This window comes from Macrotis lagotis, chromosome 7 (assembly GCF_037893015.1).
Source record: "Macrotis lagotis isolate mMagLag1 chromosome 7, bilby.v1.9.chrom.fasta, whole genome shotgun sequence".
Lineage (NCBI taxonomy): Eukaryota > Metazoa > Chordata > Mammalia > Peramelemorphia > Peramelidae > Macrotis > Macrotis lagotis.
Genome location: NC_133664.1, coordinates 216,656,231 through 216,681,729, shown reverse-complemented (window position 1 = coordinate 216,681,729; position 25,499 = coordinate 216,656,231). Strand labels below are relative to the sequence as shown.

At 34.3% G+C, this 25,499-nt stretch overlaps 1 protein-coding gene across 1 annotated transcript in view; it reads left to right on the top strand.

The window, feature by feature from the left end:
- Positions 1-25,499, top strand: part of NELL2 (neural EGFL like 2) — a 193,486-nt gene that overhangs the window by 142,752 nt on the left and 25,235 nt on the right. Inside the window, exon 15 of the mRNA XM_074194879.1 lies at positions 24,060-24,155. Within this exon, the coding sequence (XP_074050980.1) occupies positions 24,060-24,155 (96 nt within the window). The remainder of the gene's footprint in view (positions 1-24,059; positions 24,156-25,499) is intronic.

The following is a 25,499-nucleotide window of genomic DNA, read 5'->3' as shown; positions in this document are numbered from 1 at the left end:
AAATAATAAACAAATAAAAAGTTTATGATAAATAAACTCTTCCTCTTTTTCTTTGTATTCTTCTTCCTCCTCCTTCTCATCATCAAGCAAGACTAAACCATACATTGGCTATGACCAAACATGTGAGTCCGATTTTGTATCTTGAGGTGATCACCTATTTGAAAGGAGATTGGTAGCATGGTTCATTTTCAGTCCTCTGAAGTTGTAGCTGGTTGATCAAAGTTCTTAAATCTTTCAAAATTGATTTTTAGTTTCTATTTGGGGATTACAGTTTCCAAACCATATGTGACCTATCAGCTGAATGAAGGGGGAGTACCATCAAGAAGGCCAAAGAAGGAGTCTTCTAATTTATACAGGTCTTCCCAGGTTTCTATTATTTCATCCATTTTTATTGTTATAATGTAATAATATTGTACTGCATTTACATGTCATAATATATCACAGAAACTCCTGATCTATTTTATCTGAGATCTGGTTAATGAGCTCTGTATTGTTCTAGGATCTCAAAATTAGATCAGACTAGAACCCTGTTGATATACATGGAATGGTCTGATCCATTGTACCTCTTAATTATTGACTTCCCAGTATGAATTCTGTAGGTATGGTCAGAACAGCACAACTATACCCTCCAAATGTCCTTAGCAAACCCTTGATCCTAGCATTCACCTCTCTGTTCCTGGTATACAACTTTAGACTCTAGGTTTTGCTGTATTGTCCTTTATGATTTGATTGAGCCTAGGAATCCAGTATATTGAATCACTTCTTAGCTTTCCTACATATTTTGACCCCTATATTAGAGTTTTAAAAATTTAACATGAAGAAAACTCTTAGCAAAGGTTGATAGAAAAGAGGAAAGAACTTTCATGGTTTTCTAGCCTGTTTCTGAAATGCATAGTAAATTACGAGTTTTCAGATGGGCTTGGAATAAGGAAGATTCATTTGGATTCAGATTATTAATTAATTGTGTGATCCTAGGTATGTTTCTTCACTCACCCTGTTTGCCACAGACCTTCAACTGTAAAAATGGAGCTTGATAAGAAAATGGCAAACCTTTCCAGTATTCTTGCCAAAAAAGCAAACAACAACAACAACAACAACAACAAACCCAAATGGGGTCACAAAGATTTGAACCTGACTGAAATGACTCAGTGGCAACAGCAGCACTTGTAATTCAGGTTATGAGATTCACAGTCTTCCTAATAACATCTAATTTGCTTATAGTATCATCCATGCTCCAATTTTGTGCTTGTCCTGCTATATAGTGTGAGATTTTAGTCTATGTCTCATTTCTTCCAAACTGCTTTTCAGTATTCCAGGAATTCTTTTTAAGTAGCAATTACTTCTCAAAATCTTTGAATTTATCAAATAGACTCCTATAGTTATATACTATTGAGTATTGTGTATTTAATCTATTTCATTAACCCATCACTCTATTTCTTTCTCTTTTTTTTTTGTTTTGCGAAGCAGTGGGGTTAAGTGACTTGCCCAAGGTTACAGTCAGTTAATTATTAAGTGTCTTAAGTCTGGATTAGAACTCAGGTCCTCCTGACTCCAGGTCTTGTACTCTATCCACTGCACTACCTAGTAGTTCCATCACACTATTTCTTAACCAGTAACAGATTGTTTTGATGATTACTGATTTCTGATATAGTTTGAAATCTGATATCAGTAATTCACCTGTCTTCACATTGTTTTCATTGACTCCCTTAACATTTATTGACCTTTCATTCTTCTAGATGAATTTCACTATTATTTTTTCTAGACCTACAATATAATACTTTTGTAGTTTGATTCTTAAGGCACTGAATAATTAAATTAATTTAACAAGTTTTATCATTTTTATTATAAAGATTTGGCTTACCCATGGGTAATTATTATATCTCCAGTTATTAGATCTGTTTTTGCTTTTATTTTTGTGTTCATATAGTTCCTGGGTTTGCCTTGGCTATACTCCACAAGTTTTATGGTTGTCATGTTGCTCTCATTTTTAAATGAAAGTATTGGTTGTTTCAATGATTTGTCTTTGGGATGAAACTATTTAACTTCTAATTAATTTTTAATCTTGATTTCAAAGGCCCTTCATTGAATTTAATTTCTATTTCCAAAAAGGCAATAAAAAGGTCCCAAAAACATACTTTTAACATTTCTACTCTTCAGCATTTGATTATGAGGTTTTTAATGTCCTAATATATAGTCAATTTATATACAGATGAGAAAAAAGGTATATTTCTATTCAATTTCTTCAGAGTTCTATCATATCTAACTTTTCTAAAATTCTGTTCATCTACTTAATCTATTCCTTATTAATTTTATAGTTAGATTTACCTAGATAAGAATGGGGAATGTTGAGATCTCCCAATAATATAGACCCTCCACTGTCTTTTCCTCCTGTAACCCATTTAATTTTTCCTTTAAGAGTTTGGATGTTCTGTCATTTGACACATGTAATTTTGCTAATGATATTACTTCATTATCTTCATCCTTTAGCAAAATCAAGTTTCCCTGATTTTCTACTTTAATTAGGTCTGGTTTTGTTTTTACTTTATGAGATCATGTTTATTACTCTTGCCTTTTTTGCCTCAACTGAAACAAAATGGATTCTGTTTCAGTTTTAATTTAATTCTATGTGTCTATTTCAAAATATTTATTTAATAAAAAATTTATTGTAAGATTCTGGTTTTTAATTTATCCTGCTACCTGCTTCCATTTTATGGGTGAGTTCATCTCATTTACATTCACAGTCATAATTATTATGTATTTTCTACTATCATTTTTTTCTTTTTTTTCCATCTCTTGCTTTTTTTCACCTTGTCTCTTCTCATAAATCAGCTTGTTTCTAATCACTAATTCCCTTAATCCACTTTTCCTTTTATAACCTACCACTTTCTTTTATCTCCTTCCCCTCATATTACCCTCTTGGGTAAGATAAGTCTCTATATCTAACTGAGTATGTATTTATACTTTTCACTCATTAAACCAATAACAATGAGAATGAAATTTAAGTATGGCCACTACTTTCCATCTTCCCCTCTACTGTAAAAGCTCTTCTTTGTGCTTCTCTTTTTATGTGAGATAATTTCCCCATTTCCCTCTCCATTCTCCACTTCTCTTAATTGCTTTTTCACACCCCTTCATTTTTTTAGATGATCTCAACATAATTGACCTTTCTTATACTCTCTGTTTATATAGACTCCTTCCACTCCCTAAAATGATACAGTTTGGGGCAACTCGGTGGTACAGTGGATAGAACACCAGCCCTAGAGTCAAGAGGACCTGAATTCAAATCTGACCTCAGACACTTAATACTTACATAGCTAGATGACCTTAGAAAAGTCACTTAACCCCATTACCTTGCAGAACCCCCCCCCCCAAAATGATATATTTCTTAGGACTTACATGAATCATCTTCTAACATAAGAAGTTTAATTTTATTTTTTTAAACTTTAATTCATTTGCTTGAATTAATTAATTTTAATTTTATTAAATCCTTTATGATTTCTCTTTCATGTTTACCTTTTTATGCTTTTCTTGAGTATTTTTGAATGTCAAATTTTCTAATCAGTTCCTTGTTTTTTTTCTATCAGAAATGCTTAAATTTTATGCAATTTATGCAATTCAATGACCATCTTTCCCCTTGAAGAATTATATTCAGTTGTACTGGGTGTGTGTGTGATCCTAATTCCTTTGCTTTCCAGAATATAATACTTAGTCCTCTGTTTCTTCAATCTAGAAGCAACTAAATCTTATGTAGTCCTCTATTATATTTGCTGTATTTTTCTCTTTGAACTGGGAGCTCTGGAATTTGACCATAATATTCCTAAGTTTTTAATTATGAGCTCTCTTTCATAAGATAATTGTAGAAGTCTTTCCATTTTTGTTTGCCTCCAATTTTTAGATTTTAAGGTGGTTTTCTTTTATAATTTCTTCAAATATGATACCTAGACTCTTATTTTGTCATAACTTTCAGATAACTCAATAATTCTTAAGTTATTTCTCCTTGGACTTCTGGGGCTAAACCAAGATGGTGACATAACACTAGCATGCTCCTAGAGCTTTTTCCTACACAATGTTGAATGAAGCCTCTACACAGACATTAAAGTTACAGATCCCACCAAAAAGAGCAAAACAAGTTCTCAACTTTAGACATTGTGGAGGATCTTCAGTGGAAGTCTTCCTCTTTGGGAAGGGGGGAGGAAGAAGAAGTAAACCCAGGTAGGTGGGAGAGTGGGAAGCCAGCAGGAAGCTTATAGCCATAGCACAGCACAGGTCTTGATAGCTAGACAGCAGTCCAGGTCCCAGCTCAGCTAAATAGCAGGCTAGCAGGGAAGGTCCTAACACCAGACAAAGTCTGAGCCCTGAGAATAGTGGAATAATAGATAGTACTGGGTAGGGAACAAATTACTGCATAGGCAAAAATCTGGACATAAAGAAGGCAACAAACTTCTGCATAGGCAACATCTTGGAAAGTAATAAGCCAGGGACCAGACCCCAGTCTCAACACAAAAAGCTTGGAGCTATACTCCCTATATCCCAGGAATAGACCTCAACTATCAAAATAAACAAAAAACTAAAAGACTTAACCATAGAAAGTTATTATTCAGATAAAGATGATAAAAATGCTATCTCAAAAGAAGGAAGCAGTGACAAATTACCTACATGGGAAGTCTCAAAGGACTTTAATTGAACTCAGATTCAAACTTCATGGAAGAGCTTAAATAGTCCCTGAAAGAATACAGAGAACACCTCCAGAAAGAGACCCCAGAATTAAAACTCCAAGGACTATCATAGCCAAATTTCAGAATTCTCAACTGAAGGAGAAAATACTTGCAAAAAACCAAAAAGAAGCAATTTTAAAATAAAGTAAGCACAATTAGAATTACACAGTACTTATCACTTTTAACATTAAAGGATTTAAAGAGCTTGGAATTTAATATTTCAGAGAGCAAAAGATCTTGGATTACAACCAAGAATTAACTACCCTACAAAAATCAGCTTATTCTGTCAAGGGTAAAGATGGAAACTCAATGACATAGTGGACTTCCAAAGTTTTCTGATTGAAAAACCAAAACTGAACTGAAAATTTGATTTTCAAATACAAGAATCAAGAGATACATAAAAAGGTAAATGAAAAGGGAGAAAAAACAAATGCCTGTCAAGAACACAAAACTCTTTTACAAGGGAAGATAATACTTGTAACTCTTCTTTTCTTTTTCATTTTTTTTTAAATTTAAGGCAATGGGGTTAAGTGACTTGCCCAAAGTCATACAGTTAGGCAATTATTAAGTGTCTAAGGTTGGATTTGAACTCAGGTACTCCTGACTCCAGAGCCAGTGCTCTATCTACTATACCACCTAGCTGCCCCCAACACCTGTAACTCTTGAGAATTATATTTCTTTTAGGATAATAAAAAGGTTGAATTTAGTTGAAGGGAATGTATTTAGAGGATATGAGTATGTTTGGTTCCTGTCCTTCACTAACAAAGATCAGAAAGACATCACTATGTTTGAGCCAAATTATGTGTCCAAATGTGACTGAGCAGACCAATACAAACTCAAAAATGCCCATGTGAACACTCTAAACATATATATATATGTATATATAAATATACATATATATATATATATATATAATTTTTTGAGGTGTTTGAATTCTGCCTTACTCATCGAGCACAGCACCCCTCAGATGAGGGGTTTTTTTTTAGTTTTTTTTCCAAGGCAGTGGGGTTAAGTGGCTTGCCCAAGGCCACATGGCTAGGTAATTATTAAGTGTCTGAGGTCAGATTTGAACCCAGGTACTCCTGACTCCAAGGCCAGTGCTCTATTCACTGCGCCACCTAGCCGCCCCCACACCCCTCAAATGAAGGCATGCCATACTAGATGGTCCTATGCCAGTGTCTCCCATGCTATATAATCAATTCTAAAGTTCCTAAGAGAGACTTTCAGGATGTTCCAGTGCTTAGTGTATTTAGAGGCTCTATACATAGTTAAATGAACAAGTAACCTTACATTACTAGATGCTTTCATTAAGGAGGGTTTACTACAATATGTATATGTATGTATCATGTATATCATACTTTAAGTGTTCTTTTAATCATGATGTTATTTGTGTTCTGGTAGGATATATATATTTTTTTAAATTTAAGGCAATGGGGTTAAGTGACTTGCCTAAGGTCACATAGCTAGGTAATTACTAAGTGTCTGAGGCCGGATTTTAACTCAGTCACTCCTAACTCCAGGGCCAGTGCTCTATACACTGAGCCACCTAGCTACCCCCCCTCCTGGTAGGATATTTACAATAAAGATTTCCCTTGTATATATACATATATATGCCCATGTATATATACATATATATATATATATATATATATATATATATATATATATATATATATGGAGAGAGAGAGAGAGAGAGAGAGAGTACAATAGGGACAGTGATCTTGCCTTAATCCATACTTTAGTTAACAAGGGTTATAGTGCCACGGTTGAAGGTTGAAGTGCTAAAGGGACAGCAGGAGAGAGCCAACCTGATATTTTGGTTGGGAAAAGTTGTAGGGCTAAGTTTGGAGTCCTATAGAGAGGATGGGTTAGGGTGTAATTAGAGGTACTGGACATGAAAAGATAATGAATTGATTTTGCTTTGCTTGATGCTTAGGCTACAATTGAAGGGAGTATGCTTAGGGAAGGGGAAGGTATAAATGGTTCATAAATGATTTGGTTTTGCATTATGCTTTGGTTCATGAGGATTGTTTGTCCAAGGAGGTACTTGAAAAGGGAGTGAAATAAAACAACTATAATTTGATATGATTTATGCCTCTTAAGAAGTGTTGTTCTAATGAGACAGAAAAGGGGAGGGTACTTAATGACTATGAGTCAATGCTGCTTATCAAACAATCAAGTCTTTGAGAATCAGTGTTTGAGAATGATACTTCTATCACAACAGATAAAAGGAGTATATTTTGATAAAGGGGTTGTAAGTGCAGGATAGGATTAAAAACAAAAAAGGACTATACTAGGAGAAGGCTAGGCATTAGTGAGTAAATAACACCAGATGAAGAGACAAAAGAGACCTATAATTGTTGTAGGAAAGAAAGGAGAGTGTAATCTCAATAGATTTGGCCCAGAGAGGTAATAAAATACATTCCCAATTGGGTTTAAAAATTTATCTTACCCTACAGGGAAGTAGAGAGGAAAGGGAAAGAATGGGGAGGAATGGAGTGATAAAAGGGAAAGTGAAGGTAAAAGTAAAGTTAAAGTTAAAATTTAAAAGAAAACTTAAAGGGGAAAGGATCAAAAACATTGGTGAAATAAGAGGAAAGAAAAATGTGTAAACCAGGAAAGATAGCATGGAGAGAAATAGAGAATTAGTCATCTTAAAGTAAATATGAATGGGATGAACTCTCTCATAAAACAACAGATTAGCAGAATGGATAAAAATGCAGAACCTTTCAAGATGTGATATATAAGAAGCACATTTGAAGCAAAGAGATATATTCAGGGAAAAGGGAAAAGGCTGGAGCAAAATATATTATGCTTAACTGGAAGTAAAAAAAAATCAGAGGTAGCAATCCTGGTCTTTGACAAAGCAAAAGCAAAAATAGATCTCATTAAATGGGATAAGGAAAGAAACTACATCTTTTAAAATAGCACCACAGGCAATGAAGTTATATAATTATTAAACATCTATGACCTAGTGGTTAGCATCCAAATTTTTACAGGAGAAGCTGAACAAATTACAAGAAGACATAAACAGCAAAACTATAGTAGGGGACTTCAGCCTCCCTCTCTCAGAACTAAATAAATCTAACCACAAAATAAACAAAAAAGAAGTTAAGAAGATGAATAAAATCTTAGAAAATTTAGATATGGTAGCTCTCTGGAGAAAAACTGATAGAAAATAATACCCCCTTTTCTCTGAAATATATGGCACCTATACCAAAACTGACCAAGTACTAGGGCATAAAAACCTTTCTGTCAAATGCTGAAAGAAAAAATAAATGCGTGCTTTACAAATCATGATGCAATAAAAATTACATGTAATAAAGGGTCAAGGAAAGATAAAACAAAAATTAATTGGAAACAAAATGAACTAATTTTAAAGAATGAGTGAATCAAACAACAAATCACAGAAATTATCAACCATTTCAGTCAAGAAAATGATAATAATGAGACCTCATATCAAAATTTATGGGATGCAGCCAAAGCAGTATTTTAGGGATTTTTTTAGTTTATTTTTGATCTGCATAATATATATATATATATATATATATATATATATATATATATATGTGTGTGTGTGTGTGTGTGTGTGTGTGTGTGTGTTTTGCAAGGCAATGGAGTTAAGTGACTTGCCCAAGGCCACACAGCTAGGTAAGTATTAAATGTCTGAGGTGGGATTTGAACTCAGGTCCTCCTGACTCCAAGGTCAGTTATCTACTGTGCCACCTAGCCACCCCCAAGCAGTTTTTAGGAGAAATTATATATCTCTAAATATTTATATGAATAAAATGATAAAGAGAAGATCAATAAATTTAGCATGCAACTTTAAAAGTTAGAAAAACAACAAATTAAAGATCACCAATTAAATACAAAATAAGAAGTTCTGAAAATCAAAAGAGAGATTAATAAAATTAGAAGTAAGGAAGGATTGATCTAATAAAATTAAGAGTTGATTTTATGAAAAACAATAAAATACACAGACCTTTGGCTAATCTGATTTAAAAGAATAGAAAGAAAATCATCAAATTACTAGCATTGAAAATGAAAAGGATGAACTCACCACCAAGGAGGAGGAATTTAAAGAGATAATTCAGAGCTATTTTGCCTAACTGTATGCCAACAAATTTGACAACCTGAAGGAAATGAATGAATATTTACAAAAATAGGAACTACAGGGGTGGCTAGGTAGCGCAGTGGATAGAGTACTGGAGTCAGGAGGACCTGAGTTCAAATCCAGCCTCAGACACTTAATAATTACCTAGCTGTGTGGCCTTGGGCAAGCCACTTAACCCATTGCCCTGCAAAAAACTTAAATATGTATATATATATATATATATATATATATATATATATATATGTAAAGAAAATGCTTAAATAACCCCATTCAGAAAAAAAAATAAAGAAGTCAACCATAAACTCCTAAGAAAAAAGTCTCCAGATCCATATGAATTTTCAATTGAATTCTCACAAACTTTTAAAGAACAATTAGTTTCAATTCTACATAATTGTTCTACCAATATGGTGCTGATATCTAAATAACAGTTGCCAAAATAGACAAAGAAAATTATAGCCCAATCTCTGATGAATAATGATAAAAAATGTTAAATAAAATTTTAGCAAAGAGATTACAAAATGTTTTTACCAGGATAATATGCCATGATCAAGTAGGTTTTATGGTAGGTAATGGTGTTTCAATATTAGGAAAACCATCAACATAATGGAATATATCAATAACAAAACCAACAGAAATCATATGATTATCTCAATAGATGCTGAAAAAAAACCTTTGACAAAATCAGCACTACTATTCAATATATGATTAGAAATATTAGCTTTAGTAGTAAGAGAAAAAATAAATTAAAAGAATTAGAATAGGCAATGAGGAAGCAAAACTTTTACTCTTAGCAGATGATGATGGTATACTTAAAGATGCCTAGAAAAAGTACTTAAAACAATTAACAACTTCAGCAAAGTAGCAGGGTATAAAATAAATCCACATTAATCATCAGCATTTCTATATGTGAACAACAAAGTCTAAGGGCAAGAGAACAGAAGGGAAATTCCAATCAAAGCAAGTATAGACCACATTAAATTCTTGGGAATTTATCTCCAAAGACAAACCCAGAAACTGTATCAACACAATTACAAAATACTTTTCACTCAAATAAAGATAAATCTAAACAATTGGAAAAATATCAATTGCTCATGGTTAGGCCAAGTCAACATAATAAAAATGGCAGTCCTACCCAAATTAAATTACTCATTTAGTACCATACCAATCAAAATAATATAAACTTATTTTACAGAGCTAGGAAAAAATAGCAACAAAATTAATCTGGAGCAACAAAAGGTCAAGAATATCAAGGGAACTATTAGAAAAAAATGCAAAGGAAGGTGGCCTAGCTGTACCAGATCTAAAACTATACTATAAAACAGCAGTCATCAAAACTGCCTGCTACTGGTTAAGAAATAGAGTAATGGATCAGTAGATTAGGATAGGTGCAAAAGAAACAGTAGTAAATTCCTATACTAATCTATTGTTTGACAAACTGAAAGACATTAACTGCTGGGAAAACTTTTGCCCCAAACTCACACCCTATACCAAAATAAGATCAAAATGGGTCCAGGATTTAGAATTAACAGGAGATATAGACCTCTTAACAGATCAAGAAATACTCTGTCAGATCTATAAGAAGGGGAGAAATTTATGACCAAACAAGAAATAGAGTACATTATAAATTGAAAAATGGTTGATTTTTGACTATATTAAATTGAAAAATTTTTGCACTAATGAAATTAAGGCAGCCAAGATTAGAAGGAAAATGGAAAGCTTGAAAAACATTTTCACAGCTAAGAGTTCTGATAAAATTCTAATTTCTAGAATAAATATATAATAAAATCAAATTTATCACTTACAGGCCATTCTTCAGTTGAAAATTAGACAATGAATATGAATGGGCAGTTTTCAAATGAAGAAATTAAAGCCATACATAATCATATGTAAATAGTGCTCCAAATCATAATTGTTTAGAGAAATGCAAATTAAAATAACTATGAGGTACCACCCCACATCTATCAGATTGGCTTAGATGATAAAAAAGGGAAACCAATCAATAATTACATAGGTTGGAGGGAAGATTGGGACATTAATGCATTCTTGGTGGAATTGTGAACTAATCTAATCATTCTAGAGAACAATATAGAACTAGGACCAAAGAACAATAAAACTGATCAAATCATTTGATCCAGCAATACCAATGCTAGGCCTATATCCTAATGAAATCATAAATAATGGGGAAAGTCCCACATGTTCAAGAGTATTTATAGCAACTCCTTTTTGTAGTGGCCAAGAATTGGAAACTGAGGGGACACACATCAACTGGGAAATAGCTGAACAAATTATGGTGTATGAATGATATGGAGTACTATCACTCTATAAGAAATCATGAGCCTTCATATTTTAGAAAAGTATGGAAAGAATTACACAAATTGATGATGAGTGGAAAGGAACAGAGCATTGTACACATGAACAACATTGTGAGCCGACCAACTATGATGGATACAGCTCCTTTCAGATATTCAGAGGTCTAGGACAATCCTTGGAGACTTGTTATAGGCAATGCCATTCACATCCAGAGGAAAACAAAACTAAACCAACCCCCCCCACCCCAAAACCCCATTGAATCTGAATGGATACTATATTCACTTTTTTTTGCGTTTTTGTTTTTTCAAGACAATGAAGTTAAGTGACTTGCCCAGGTTCAGAAAGCTAGGCAATTATTAAGTGTCTGAGGCTTGATTTGAACTCAGGTACTCCTGACTCCAGAGCCGGTGCTCTATCTACTGCACCACCTAGCTTCCCCTATATTCACTTTTTCAAAACTTCTCTTATGTTTTTCTTTCCTATACCATATTTTTCTTTTTCTTCCTTTTGTCCTAATTCCTCATACACAAAATGATTAATATACAAAACGTGAAGCACAAATGAACATGTTCAACTTTTACTAGACTTTTTTTTTTGCCACCATGAGTGGAGATGAGTGGAAAGGGGTCCAAAATTTGAAAAAAAAAATATTACATAAAGTTATTGAATTCAAGTTTTATTCATCATGAAATCCAAGGACCTTCTGCTCATAGCATTCAGGCATCTTTTGGGCAAGTCTTGTGCATGGGTACATGCTTCGTCTGTTCTATTTCAGGAACTTGAAGCACCAATTGTATCCTCCTTTGAAATCAGTAACTTCATTTTCATCAGCAATTCTTCTTGTCTCATGCTGAGCCATCTTTTTGAACACAGGAATTCCAATTACCCTCTACTCTTGAAACCATCTCTTTAATTCCCTCTCTAAACTAGGCCATTTGGCTGACTTGCTTCTCATAGACCTTCTTTTGTCATTGCATTTTCAGTAGGGTTTCTTCTTCCTGTAGCCAATCTCGGATTGTTTTCTCATTTGAAAGAGGACCAAACTTATATTCAGCAGCACTATTTCCATCCACTTTTGCAAACATTTGAAATCAGTAATGTACAAAAATCTTTTCTGAGCCATTTCTGGGCATAATATGGCAAAAAGTAACCAGTATACTGGGAATAAATGCAAAATGATGAGCACAAAGATAAGTGTGAAAAAATGGGAAATGCAAGTAAAAAAATCTACAGTCATTGAATAAGATACTCCCAGTTTTTAGACCCCAAAGTTTTTGAAAAAGGGTGAGTCTTATACATGGGGAAATATGGTAAATGTTTTCAATTTGCTATCTTCCTCTGAATTTCAGGTCTTGTTTTTCCCTGCCTTTTATATTCCAATTCTTTTTTTGTTTGTTTGTTTGCTTATTTTTCTAGCCTATTCTGCTCACCTAGGGGCCAGTGGTGCTGTACCAAACTTTAACTGTTTTTAAAATTCAGTTTCCAAAGTTATTTCTGGAGGTCTCAAAGTTTTTGGTGCTTCTAAGGTGGTGTGATCTTGGGAAAGGTGTGGCAACTGCTTCACTAGTCTGCATTCTAGTATTTAAACAGGAAAAGCCCCTGCCTCCCTGCTACCATAAATACTCTTTAGGTCCTGGAACAACAATAAGTCACCTCTTTCCATGTAACTATCCCCAGCTGCATCTCTTCATTCTGGAACCATGACTCAGAACCATGAAAGGGCAAATGAAGTTCCCAAACAGCACCAGGTCCTGTACCCAGTGCCAGCAAAAAATCCCCAATAATCTCTTTCTGAGCAGTTGTACAGACTTCATACTTTCTTTGCACTGAAATCTCTAACTGCCATTGTCACTACTTCCAAGGGCCACCATTAGTATTGCCCCTGTGTGAACTTCAGACTAGACCCCACTCCAGGTGTGTGAAAGGAAGAGAGCAAAATTTGACAACTGATTGGATACATGGGTTAAACATGAATGAAAAATCAAGGATGGCACTACGTTTTTGAACTTCAATGACTGGAGGTGGGGCATAAGGGAGATAGTAGAAGAAGGGTCATTTTGCATGAAGACTTTGTTTTTTGCATATGATGAGTTTGAGATGCATGGGATACATTTAGGTTAGGCACACAATGATATGTGAAGCCATAGGAGCAAATGAAAGTACCAATTTAGATATCATAGAAAGAAAAAAAATAAGAGAATGTAGGACAGAGATTGGTGGTGGCAAAATGGTGAGGAGGTGACAGGAAGATGCATTGGTAATGGGAAAAAAAAAGGAAAATCCAGCAAAGTAGAAAAAGAAGCAGAAGAACCAAGAGCCCCTAAACCTAGAAAGTGGAGACTATCCAGACAAAACAAGTCATCAGCAGTGTCAAAATCTCTAAAGAAATTAAGATATGAAGATAAGGATCAAGAACATTACATTAGACTTGGCAATTAAACAATTTTTTAGAAATTAATTTCTAATCATGTAAATGATAATGTAAAACAGAGAAAATTGAAGTTACCAGTATAAATTGCTTTTTAAAGAAATTTAACTGGGAAGGAAGAAGTATGGGATTATAGACAGTAGAATTAGTATTATAAAAAGATTTATTCATTTTATTTTTATTTTTAATTATATGTAAACAAATTTTTAACATTTCTTTAAAAAAATTTTAGTTGTACTTTTTTCCCTCCCTCTCTCCTTACCCTCCTTGAGAAGATGAGTAATTCTATAAAGATTATAAATGTATAAATACTATGAAAGATTATAAATGCAAAAAATCTTCATCATAACCATCTTTCAAAAGAAAACACAGACCAAATAAAGAATAATACATTCATTTGCCAACAGTTCTTTTTCAGGAGGTAGATAGCATTTTTTGTCATAGGTCCTTTTGAACTTTTTTAGTATATAATTTTATTGATAATAGCTAAGTTATTTTCAGTTGATCATCCTACAGTATTGTTGTTACTATGTACAATGTTTTCTTGGTTCTGCTGCTTTCATTTTGTAGTAGTTTATGTAAATCTTCCTTGGTTTTCTGTTAGGGTCCTGCTGGTCAATTCTTATAGCACAATAGTATTCCATCACAATCATATATCATAACTTGTTTATCCACTTTCCTATGGATGAGCATAAATTCATCTTCCTATTCTTTGGCACTACAAAAAAAGTGACTATAAATAATTTTGTATATATAGATCATTTTGTTTCTTTGACCTTTTGGATCTTTTGGAATTGGAAAATGGAGTTTTGCTTAAAATAATAAAGTATTTATCTAAAACCACCAACAAGCATTATCTATAAGAGGAATAAGCCTTTCCAGTAAGCTGGGTGAAGCAAGGATGCCCATTATCACACTATTTATTCAATATTATTTTAGAAATAGTAGCCACAATAATAATAAAAAGAGAAGAGATTGAAAGAATTAAAATAGACAATGAGGAAACAAAACTTTCAGTCTAGCACATAATATGATGACATATATTTGGGGAATCCAAAAGAATCAACAAAAAACTAAATAACAACTTCAGTAAAGTTGCAATATATAAAATAAATCCACATAAATCATCAGCATTTTCCAAAAGACCTAATAGTGGTATTCCTGGGTATATGCACAATTTTATAGCATTTGGGCATAATTTCAAATTACTCTCCAGAATGATTTCCAACTGTTCCAAAGGTGCATTAGTGTTCTTATTTTTTCATGATATCTCCAATATTGTTTTCCATTTGTGTCTCATCTGATAGCTATGAAGTAGTACCTCAAGTTATTTTAATTTGGATTTTCTAATCAATATGGATTTGGAGTATTTTTATTTTATAAATGGTTTCTTTGATTTTCCTCTGGAAACTTCCTATTACTATCCTTAGACTATCAATTGATTAATATTCTTATAAAAGTGATTGCTTTCTACATATAGGAATTTAAGAAATAAAGTCTTTATCAAACACTTTTTCCCAATTTCCCACTTTCTTTACTGCATTGGTTTTCTTTCTGCAAAAAACATTTCAATTTGATGTAATCAAAATTATTCTTTTTATATCCTGTAAAGGTTCTTTTTCTTTTGTCGCACATTCTTCCCTTTCCTATGAATCTGACAGGTAAAATATTCCATGCTCCCCTATTTTACTTATAATATTCCAATTTATGTTCATTTTGGCCTTATCCCAGAATATAGTATAAGATGTTGGTCTATACCTAGTTTCTGCTAAACTACTTTTCAGTTTCTTGTCCCCAAATCTTGAATCTTTTGGTTTCTCCAACACTAGATTACTATAGTTATTTATTACTATGTATGTTGTACCTAATCTTTTCCTCTGATCCACCACTCTTTCTTAGCCAGCACCAGATTGTTTTGATGATCACTGCTTTGTAATGCAGTTTGACATCTGGTACTGCTAAACTACCTTCTTTAACATTTTAAAAGCTGATTTCTTTGTTATTATTGACCTTTTGTTCTTCCATATGAATTTCATTATTATTTTTCTACTTTGTAAAATTGAGGTGGGTTGATTTAATTGGTATAGTACTGAATAAGTAAATTATTTTAGGTAGATTTATCATTTTTATTATATTGCTCCAGTCTGTCTATGAACAATTAATATTTCTCCAGTATTTAAGATTTAACTTTTTGAGATAAGTGTTTTGTAATTCTTTTCATATAGTTCCTGACTTTGTCTTGGCAGGTAGATTCCCAAGTAGTTTATATTGTCTATAATTGTTTTATATAGCATTTCTCTTTTTATTTCTTTCTGTTGAATTTTGTTGGTTATATGCATAAATGCTTTGATTTATGTATATTTATTTTATACCTTTCAACTTTGCTGAAGCTATTTAGTTCTCTGTTTCTTTTTGATTCCCAAAATATGCCATCATATTGTCTGCAATAGTAATAGTTTTGTTTCCTTATTGCCTATTTTAATTCTTTCAATTTCTTTTCCTTTTCTTATTACTATGGCTACCATTTCTAGAACAATATTGAATAAATAGTGTGATAATGGACACTAGTAGTTATGTTGTGAGCCCTTTTCAGGACTACTTTCTACTTTTTAATGTTTACCTGATCCATCTAATTTTGACCTGTGGTTTCAAGAAGTTGTAACACCCTGGCAAAACATTTCAGTAGAGGGGCTAAACCAATTTAAGGGTAAACAAGGGGCCTCACATGAATTAGTGAGTTAAGGGAATGTCTTCCCCATGCCTTCAGACTTTCCCTGGTGGAATAGGCAGATAAGAATAATTTGTTCCAATGAGAACAAATGCCTTTATGGCAGCTGAAGCAGGTGCTGTGGAGCATCAGCTTTGTAATGCTCCCCTTCCCTGTGGAAACTCCAGAAAAATATGCATCTCTGTCTGGCCTTTTTTTACTAACCTGATTTCACTCAGGCCTGTTATTTGCATATGATACCTACTGCGTTCTCTTGCAACAAGAGTTGTTTGTCTTTCAGGTCTACTATATTTTGTGTTATCTTAACTGCATATTCTATATACCAATGGTGAGTGGAATCATCTTTGTAGAAATTTCTGTACATTTTTTGGTGTTTTGACTGCAGGGTGGGATCCCCAAATTGCCATGGATATCTGGTAAGCAGCTAATTTTAGAGCAACTTCTCTAGCTTCTTCCTCACACCAATATGCCAGAAGAGGACAAACATAATTCTGGGTGACTTTAATGCTAGTGTAGATTAAGACTACCAGACATGGCAGGGAATTCTTGGGAGGAATAGAATTGGAAACAGCAACAGCAATGGTGATTTTACTGAAGACTTGTACATCTCATGATCTCATCACCAACAATATCTTCCATTTACCTAAATGGAACAAAACTTCATTGAATGAATCTTTACAGAAAACAATGGCCTTTAATGAATTTTGTCATTGCAAGGAAAAGAGACAGAGAGGATGCGATAGTGATGAAGGTTATATGTGATACAGAGTGCTGGAATCATAGAATTTTCCTCTTGCAACTAAATATTTGCATTTCAGAATGCAGGTGACTTCTGGAAGAATTAATGGCAACAGATTAGAACATTTCTCTGAGTGTGAACAATTTATTGCTAACCTGGAGGGAAAGTTGAGCCTAAACACATGTGGCAAGAGTGGAGCACCTTTCAGAGATCTGGTGTACAGCACAGAATTGTTCATCTGGGTCAATATGCTTGTAAACATCAAGACTGATTTGACAAAAATGAGTAAAAATCATAAGCTACTAAATTAAAAATAAGAACTCCACAGAGTTTACTAGCAGGATAATTTATCCATCTCTAAGAAAGAAGTGCTTAATTCCAACAAAAGTAAAGTACAAGTGAAACTTAGAGAGATACAGGATTCTTGCTCAGTATGAAATTCAGTTTTATGGTGATTAACAATCCAATGTTTTTTATGATGCTCTGAAGTTATTTATAGGCCAAAGACCTATGGCATATCTCAACTACTCAGTGCTGATGGAGTTACATTGATTGATTAGTGATAAGGACATGATCCTAAAAGAGATGGGTTGAACACTTCCATAGTGTTTTCAACAGACCATCATCAATCAAGGCTGAAGTCATTGACTGTTTTAACTTAAGTTAAAGCCAGTCCTAGGTGAACTTCCGATTGAAGAAGGGGTTTTGAATGTCAATAGGCTCATTTGGTATGGCAAAGCATCTGATGCTGATTACATTCTAGCTGAGATTTACAGGGTGGAGAGGGGGAAGAGGGGAGGAAGTTCATTGTTCACACAAAAGCTGAAATTTTCCAGATTAAATAGCATAAGAAGGTTATAGGAGTTTAAGGATGCATCCATTGTCCAACTTTATAAAAGTAAAGGGAATATATTGTCCTGTGACAATCACAGTGGCCTCTTTCTCACACAATCATTGCCAGCAAGATTCTTGTCAAAGTCCTCCTTAATAGGCTGATCCTTTATCTGGAAAAGAGTCATCTGCCTGAGAATCCATGTGGCTCCAGAAAGGGCCAAGGTACAGTTAATATTGCACATCAATTTTATGATAGTATGCTTACTCAGGTTCTGGATTGGATAATGGACAATGTCTCATGCTTTCCTAGTCACCCGTGGATGAAATAAGGCTGTGTACATTCTCTCATGTTTTTAGCTTAATGTTTTCAGTCATGTTGAAAAATGCCTTCAATGAGCAAGGTCAGAGACTGACTGATGGGAAATTCTTCAACTTGAAAAAGCTAAAAATCAAGGCCAAAGTGTAGGGGATGTTGGTACATGATATTCTGTTTGTAGATGATTGTGCACTCAATGAAGTCTCTGAAGCTGAGATGCAGCAAAGTATGTGTGAATTTCTGTTTCTTGTTCTTATTTTAGTCTAATAATTAACACCATGAAAACACAGGTGCTTTAGCAGCCAGTACCACACGTCATCCATATGTGGAACTATTGGCAACAATGAATATAGAAGTTTTGAAAGCTGAGGATAAGTTCATTTATCTTGGCAATATACTTTTTTAGGAAGATACATATTGCTAGTGACATTCACACATACGTTGTCAGAGCTAGTTCATTGTTTGGGAGGTTCTGGAAAAAAAGTATGGAAGAGAAGAGAAGAGTTTTAGACTGACCACTTGTAATTTTGCTGACCTGTTGTATTCCTATGAAACCTGGACAGTGACATTATCACCTGGCCACGACACTGAATTGCTTCCATTTTAATTGTTTTAGGAAGATTCTGAAAATTATAAGGTAGAATTACCAGATACTGAGGTCCTTTCTCAAGTTAAACTGCCAGTTATTCTAACTCTGCTACAGAGAGTGCAATTGCAGTGGGCTAGGCATGCTGTTCAAATATCAAAAGTGCACTTGCCAAAAATATTATTTTATGGACAATTCACATAGGGCAAATGCTCACATGGTGGTCAGGAAACATGATACAATGACACTTTTTATGTCTCTCATGAACTTTCCAATTGATTGTGAGACATGGGAGTCACTGTCCTCTATGAGTGAAGCAGAATTGAAGTAACTAAAAGAAGTACAAGATGTTCAAATTTAGAGACTCCACACAACATTTCAGATGGACACTTTGAGCCTGACCTGTGGTAGAGCATTTTGAGCTCATATTCATTTGATCAGCCACAGTCAGACATACTATCATTTGACTCTAACATAGTGATGTCTCTTTGGCCTTTTTTAAGAATAAAGGATAACAGGGGCAGCTAGGTGGTGCAGTGGATAAAGCACCGGTCCTGGAGTCAGGAGTACCTGGATTCAAATCAAGTCTCAGACACTTAATAATTACCTAGCCATGTGGCCTTGGGCAAGCTACTTAACCACATTGTCTTGAAAAATATCTAAAAAAAAAGAATAAAGGAAAACAACCAACCAATAGGCCCTTATCACCTCACACCTAGATTATTGCTGGTTTATTTCCCTGTCTCAAGTCTTTGCCTATTCTATATCATAATCCACTCAACTCAATGATCTTAAAGTTCAGGTCTGACCATGTCTTTTTCTCCCCCATTCCCTTCTTTGTAAACACCAGTGACTCTCTACATCCTCTAGAATAAAATATAAAATCCTCTGGTATTCAAAGCCTTATATAGCCTGACCTCCCCCCCTCCTTTCTAATTTTTAAAAATACCTTATAATTCTTCTCCAACCCCCAAACCCATGAATACTCTAAGATCCAGTAATACTGGCCTCTTTATTGTTCCTCAGAAATATGCACCATATATTGATGGTATTTTTAAAGGCTATAAAAATGCTTTCCTTCCTCTTCTCTGCCTTCTGACTTCCCCCCTTCTATATGAAGCCTTTGCTAATTGTTCTTAATTCTAGTACCCCCCTCTATTGATTATCTCCTGCTTATCTCCATTGTATTCTCTATATAGCTTGCTTTCCTGTGACTGGAGGGTAAGGTACTTTTCTTTAAAGAGATACTGAGGAGGGCAGAGCCAAGATGGCAGAGTAAAGGCAGGATTTCCCTGAAACTTGTCCCCCCCCCAAAACTCCAAAGGCTAACACATTATGACTCTAGCCAAAATTTAGATGGGCAGAACCCACAGAAAGACTGAGTGATACAATTTCCAAGTCCAAGACAACTTAGAAACCTCAAAAAACAGATCCAAGAGGGATAACTTAAAAATTATTGGGTTACCTGAAAGTCACAACCAGGAAAAGAGCCTAGACTTCATTTTTTCCAAGAAATAATACAGCAAAATTGCCCTGAGATCCTAGAAGCAGAGGGTAAAATAGAAATTGAAGGAATTCCCCAATCACCTCCTGAAAAAGATCCTAAAGACAACAAAACTGAGCATCCTTTCAGGGGAAAAGATGGATTTTCAATGAAACAGAAGACTTTCAAACTTTCCTACTGAAACGATCAGAGCTTAACAGAAAGTTTGTTCTTCAAGTACAGGACTCTGGTGAACCATAGAGTGGATGGACAGGAAATACTGTGAGAACCTTAATGATCTTGAACTGTTTGTATTCCTGCATGTGAAGAAGGTATTGATAACTCATATGAACTTTCTCATTTATAAGAGCTGTTAGAAGGAGCATATATAGACAGGGCACAGGAAGGAGCAGAATATAATTGTACAATATAGTAAAAATGGAGTCAATGGGTGATAAAGGAAAATACTGAGAGGAAGAGAAAGGAGAGGAAGAAGGGGCTAAGATATTTCATGTAACAGTCAAGAGAAAAATTTTTCAATAGAGTGGAATGGAGGAAGGTGGGGGGGGAATGAGTGAGCCTTCATTCTCATCAGAAATGGCTCAGATAGGAAATAACATACACACTTAATAGGGTATATAAATAGATCTCACCCTAGAGAAAAACAAGAAGAAAGGGATGGAATAAGGGGGGATGGGGGGAAGGAAGGGGGAATAGGTGATAGAAGAGAGGGAAGAGGGTACTCAGATACAACACACTTTTTGACAGGGACAGGATGAAAGGAGAGAGAGAGAGAATAGAATAAATGAGAGTAGGGAGGAATAGAGTGAAGGAAAATACAGCTTGTAATAGCAACTGTGGGAGAAATATTGAAGCAACTTCTCTGGTGGACATATGATAAAGAAGGCAACTCACCCCAAAGACAGAACCATTGGAATCTGAACACAGACTAAAGTACATTTTTTTCCTTTCTAACTATTCTTGAGGTTTCTCATCTTTTTGGAGGGGAAGGGGGGTAATGTTTACTCATAACAAGATTATTGTAATAAACAATTTTTAAAAATTTTTAAAAATTAAGAGATACTGAACTTTAGTGCTTCAGTCTGCATTTACTGCTCTGTCTAGTTTCAACTCCATAGAACAAGATGCTCCTCCCAGATTAAGTTCATAACCTCTGATCATCAGGCTTTCTCAGGCCTCGACTGATAAGTCCTCCTTTCCCCTCTGCCTTTCTTTCTAAAGAACCCTGCATGTAAACTACACTCTGGATATGCTATTCTACCTTTTCACCTCCACAGAACAAGAAAACTCCCTATTAGGTATTCTAAGATGTCTCATCATCCTGCCTCTTTTTTGTATGTTGTCTATCTCCATTAAATAGATAGAAATTATCACAGTACCTGTCACATAGTAGGCACTTAATCATTGTTTATTGGATTAAATAATTGTTTTCCTATTGTCTTCCCATTAGACTGTGAGGTCCTTGAGAACAGAGGCTGTCTTCACCTTTCTTTATGTCCTCAGCTCTTAGTACAGGTTCTTAATAAATGTTTATGGACCAAGTGACTTAGAAAAAAAGGGTCATTTCTTCATCATATTCTAGAGTGAATGAGGAAACCCTAGGTAATGATAAGACAAAGAAAAGCATTGAAAAAGGAAATTCCAATGAATGGCTCCAATTTTTTACCTAGTGGCCCTGGGGATACTCAGATGCTGAAGTCAGGTAGACCTGAGTTCACATGTGCCCTGAGAGATTTAGTAGCTGTTTGACTCTGGGCAAATCATTTAACTTCTGTCTGTCTCAGTTTTCTCAGCAGCAAAATTATAGCATCAAATTCTCAGGGATGTTGCAAGGATTTGATGAGGTATTATTTTTAAGTGATTAAGGATTTTTTAAGTGTGTAGCACATAATTGGCACTTAATAAATTGTTTCCTTCGTACCATAGAGCATCAGATTAGAAGAGAAAAGAGGATTGAACCAGATTCAGCGTTCAGTGGCATGGAAAAGCCCAGTTGATATTAAATAATTGACCCAATCATGACAGTTTCATTATATCCTTCAACTCTACTCAGCAGGATATGAGCAGGAACAAAGGAGTTAAATGGGGAAGTAATTCAAATTTGAGTTCAGCAAGATGTTGAGAGTAGAGGGTAATGGAGAAGGAAAGAGTACAGCTACTGCAGAAGGGGAAGGATTGGGGGGTGGAGTGTTTCAAAGTGATAATAAGGATTAAGAATGGAACCCTGGGTCTTTAGGTATAGGGAAAGATGGAATGATGAGATTATGAACATATCAAGGGATTTTGAAATTCAAGAAAATGGAAGAGGATTTTGGGGATATAGCAAATCCATCTCTATAAATAAGTGGAGTAAAGGACTAGCTCTTGGGAACTGAATAGATCCAGGAACTGGAAAATTAAAATAATTAAGGGAACATAAAGTCCTATATTATAAAGGCAATAATTGAGATGGAGAGAAAGATTGTGAGCTAGGCACTAAATTCACTGATGAAAGGAGAATGATCTGAAGTTCAGTAGCTAATAGCCACCAGGAATTGGATTGGTTGATAAATTTTGATAGTTGTTATTGTTCATCCTGTGCTTTGTTTTTTTCCAAGAAGACCAATGATATCACATAGTGATGTCTAAACTTGCAAGAAAAATGAATTTAAGTGAGAGAGAGCTACACAAAATCTTCAATGTCACTCTGTCTTCTAGAATCATTGAAGTTCAGTGGCAAAACAAAAGTAAGGACAACTGTCAGTGGTTCAGGATGCAGTGGATGATCTTGTTGTCTTCAGTGTTTAACCAAGCTCTAGGGACTCTACAACACCTGCTTCAGTTGCCTTCATGGCCACTGAAACAAATTATTCTCATTTATCCATTTTGCCATAGGAAGTTTCCATATCCTAACCTTAACCTTAAATTTCTCTAGTAAAAGGGACAGATGAAAATTTTGTTAGTGTGAGCATTAGGAAAGGTTGCTGACTAATGGAGAGGAGAGTTTGGAAATAGCCATAGGATCACAATAGTATTCTGATTACCCCCCAGTAGTGAGTTAAAGGGTTTGAAAGAAGCATAGCCAGTAGTAGAAAATGAAGCCAGGGAAGCACTATTTTCAGAAAGGACCCAAATCTCATTGAATGTCAGAAGATGGAAAGATTAAGAAAGAAATTTTGTAAACCATAAAGCAGAGGAAGATAAAAATAATGGGAATAGATAGCTGATTATGAGGAAACTGGAAATTCAGAATCACTGGAATATCAAAAGTGGAAGAGATTATGTCAGTCATCGAAGAATGAATCCAAGTAGACTATTGTTGGATGGGGATAGAGTCTTTGAAGCAGGCAAGTGGTTAAAGAATACTAGCTTATGTCTCCAGGCCTGGCAATCAGTTTTTATTGAGTTCTCTGAGGCCACGGGAGAATGGATTCACAGTAAACAAGAGTAATAGGAGTTAGACCTAAAGAATTTGGTAGCCCAGGGAGATGTCAGAAAGGTGATATTTTGAGTTGGACTCAACATTGTACCCACAGTTCCACTGGAATCCTGAAGATGAGTGATAATATAGCAGATCCACCTAGCACCTGAGTGTTAAAAACCTCTATGTTGAATACTGTAATCATAAGTAAAAAATAGTTTTGCACATTCTATGCATGGCATTCCTGTCAACAGACATGTCTTATAAATCACTAAATAAATGTGAAATGATCAAAATTTTTTCCAGCTGATGTCAATATCACCAAAAAACAAAGAGGAAACTAAGTTCAGAAGTTCATGTTAGTAGTGATATTTTGTTCTTTCAGCATTTTGCAAAAATGGTTGTAGGAATGGAGGAACCTGTATTTCTTCCAATGTATGTGCCTGTCCACCAGGTTTCACAGGATCTAAGTGTGAAACAGGTAAGCAATTTCATTTTCTAAAACAATTATTTTATTCCATCAATGTGTAGAGTTACCATTAAGAGAAAAAGCAATTTAATTTTTTATAGCCTATCAAAGGCACCTAGTGATCTTCATTTTAAAAACTCTATAAGTGAAATGGGAAGTTTTAGTGATATATATATATATATGTATATATATATATATATATATGTATATATATGTATATTCATTAGGCAATTCTCTCCCCAAGTCAGTCTTAAGATATTTATTATTAACTGCAATTAAAAATAGAATAATGACATTTTAAATATATATGAATAACTACCATATTTTGTCACTGCATAATTCATCTTCTATAATCACTGTGTAGAGCCTATTTCCTTAAAATTTCTATGATTTATCTATGATTAGTATAGAGCTTAAACTTAGTAGCTGAATACTTAAGGAAAATTTCTTCCAAGTCTTGACTTAATGAAACAAGGCTTATAAAAAAATCATAGAATCTATCTTGTGGAAGTTATCTCAGTCACATTTTCCAACTGATTTTTTACCCAAATCCCTGGGTACCACATATTGTCTTCATTCTTTCCTTTAATATTTAGTGTCTCATGTTCCAGAAAACTCGAGTTCCTAATTAATGGTAAAGGGACAATTGCTAGCACTGTTCCATACTTGGCACTAACAAACTGTCATCAGATTATTGTTAAAACAAAATTAAATTAAGCATTTAAATTATAAAACAAAATCAATTATACATGATATTTGAACTTCTCAGTAACAACTTTAAAGCTGAATTCAGTTTATATATGAAATTGTGAATATCATTATCACTAAATACTCTACTGGAAAAGTCAGTTATTTTCTGATGACTTCACACTCTTAATACAAGCACTCCTAGGCCAGAGCAAAATACTTCTTTGGATCCATATAGGCCCACAATTAGACAACTGATTAAATATTTACCAACTTGTACCATATTTATCTTTGTAATATCTCTTCCAGAACTTCTATTTAAACAGATTACCTTTCTCACCATTAACCATTCTATGCATTTCTTTGAACTTCTCCATCATTGTCTCTCTACTTTTTAGCTTCTTTTTATATATTTTTCCCTCAATTAGAGTGTAAGTTCCTTGAGGGCAGGCACTATTGATTTTTTTCCATTTCTTCATATTTCTAGTGCTTAGCACAGTGATACTTTTATATTCATCATTAATTCATTCTCGAAGTCTTGATAAGTGATGAAATTAATGAGTAGGAAATGAATCTTTTCCATAAGAAATTATGTAATTAGAAATAATTTGTGGAAGTTCTCCAGAACTTTCACATTTTACTGGGTTAATTTTAAGTAAAGAGGTTGTT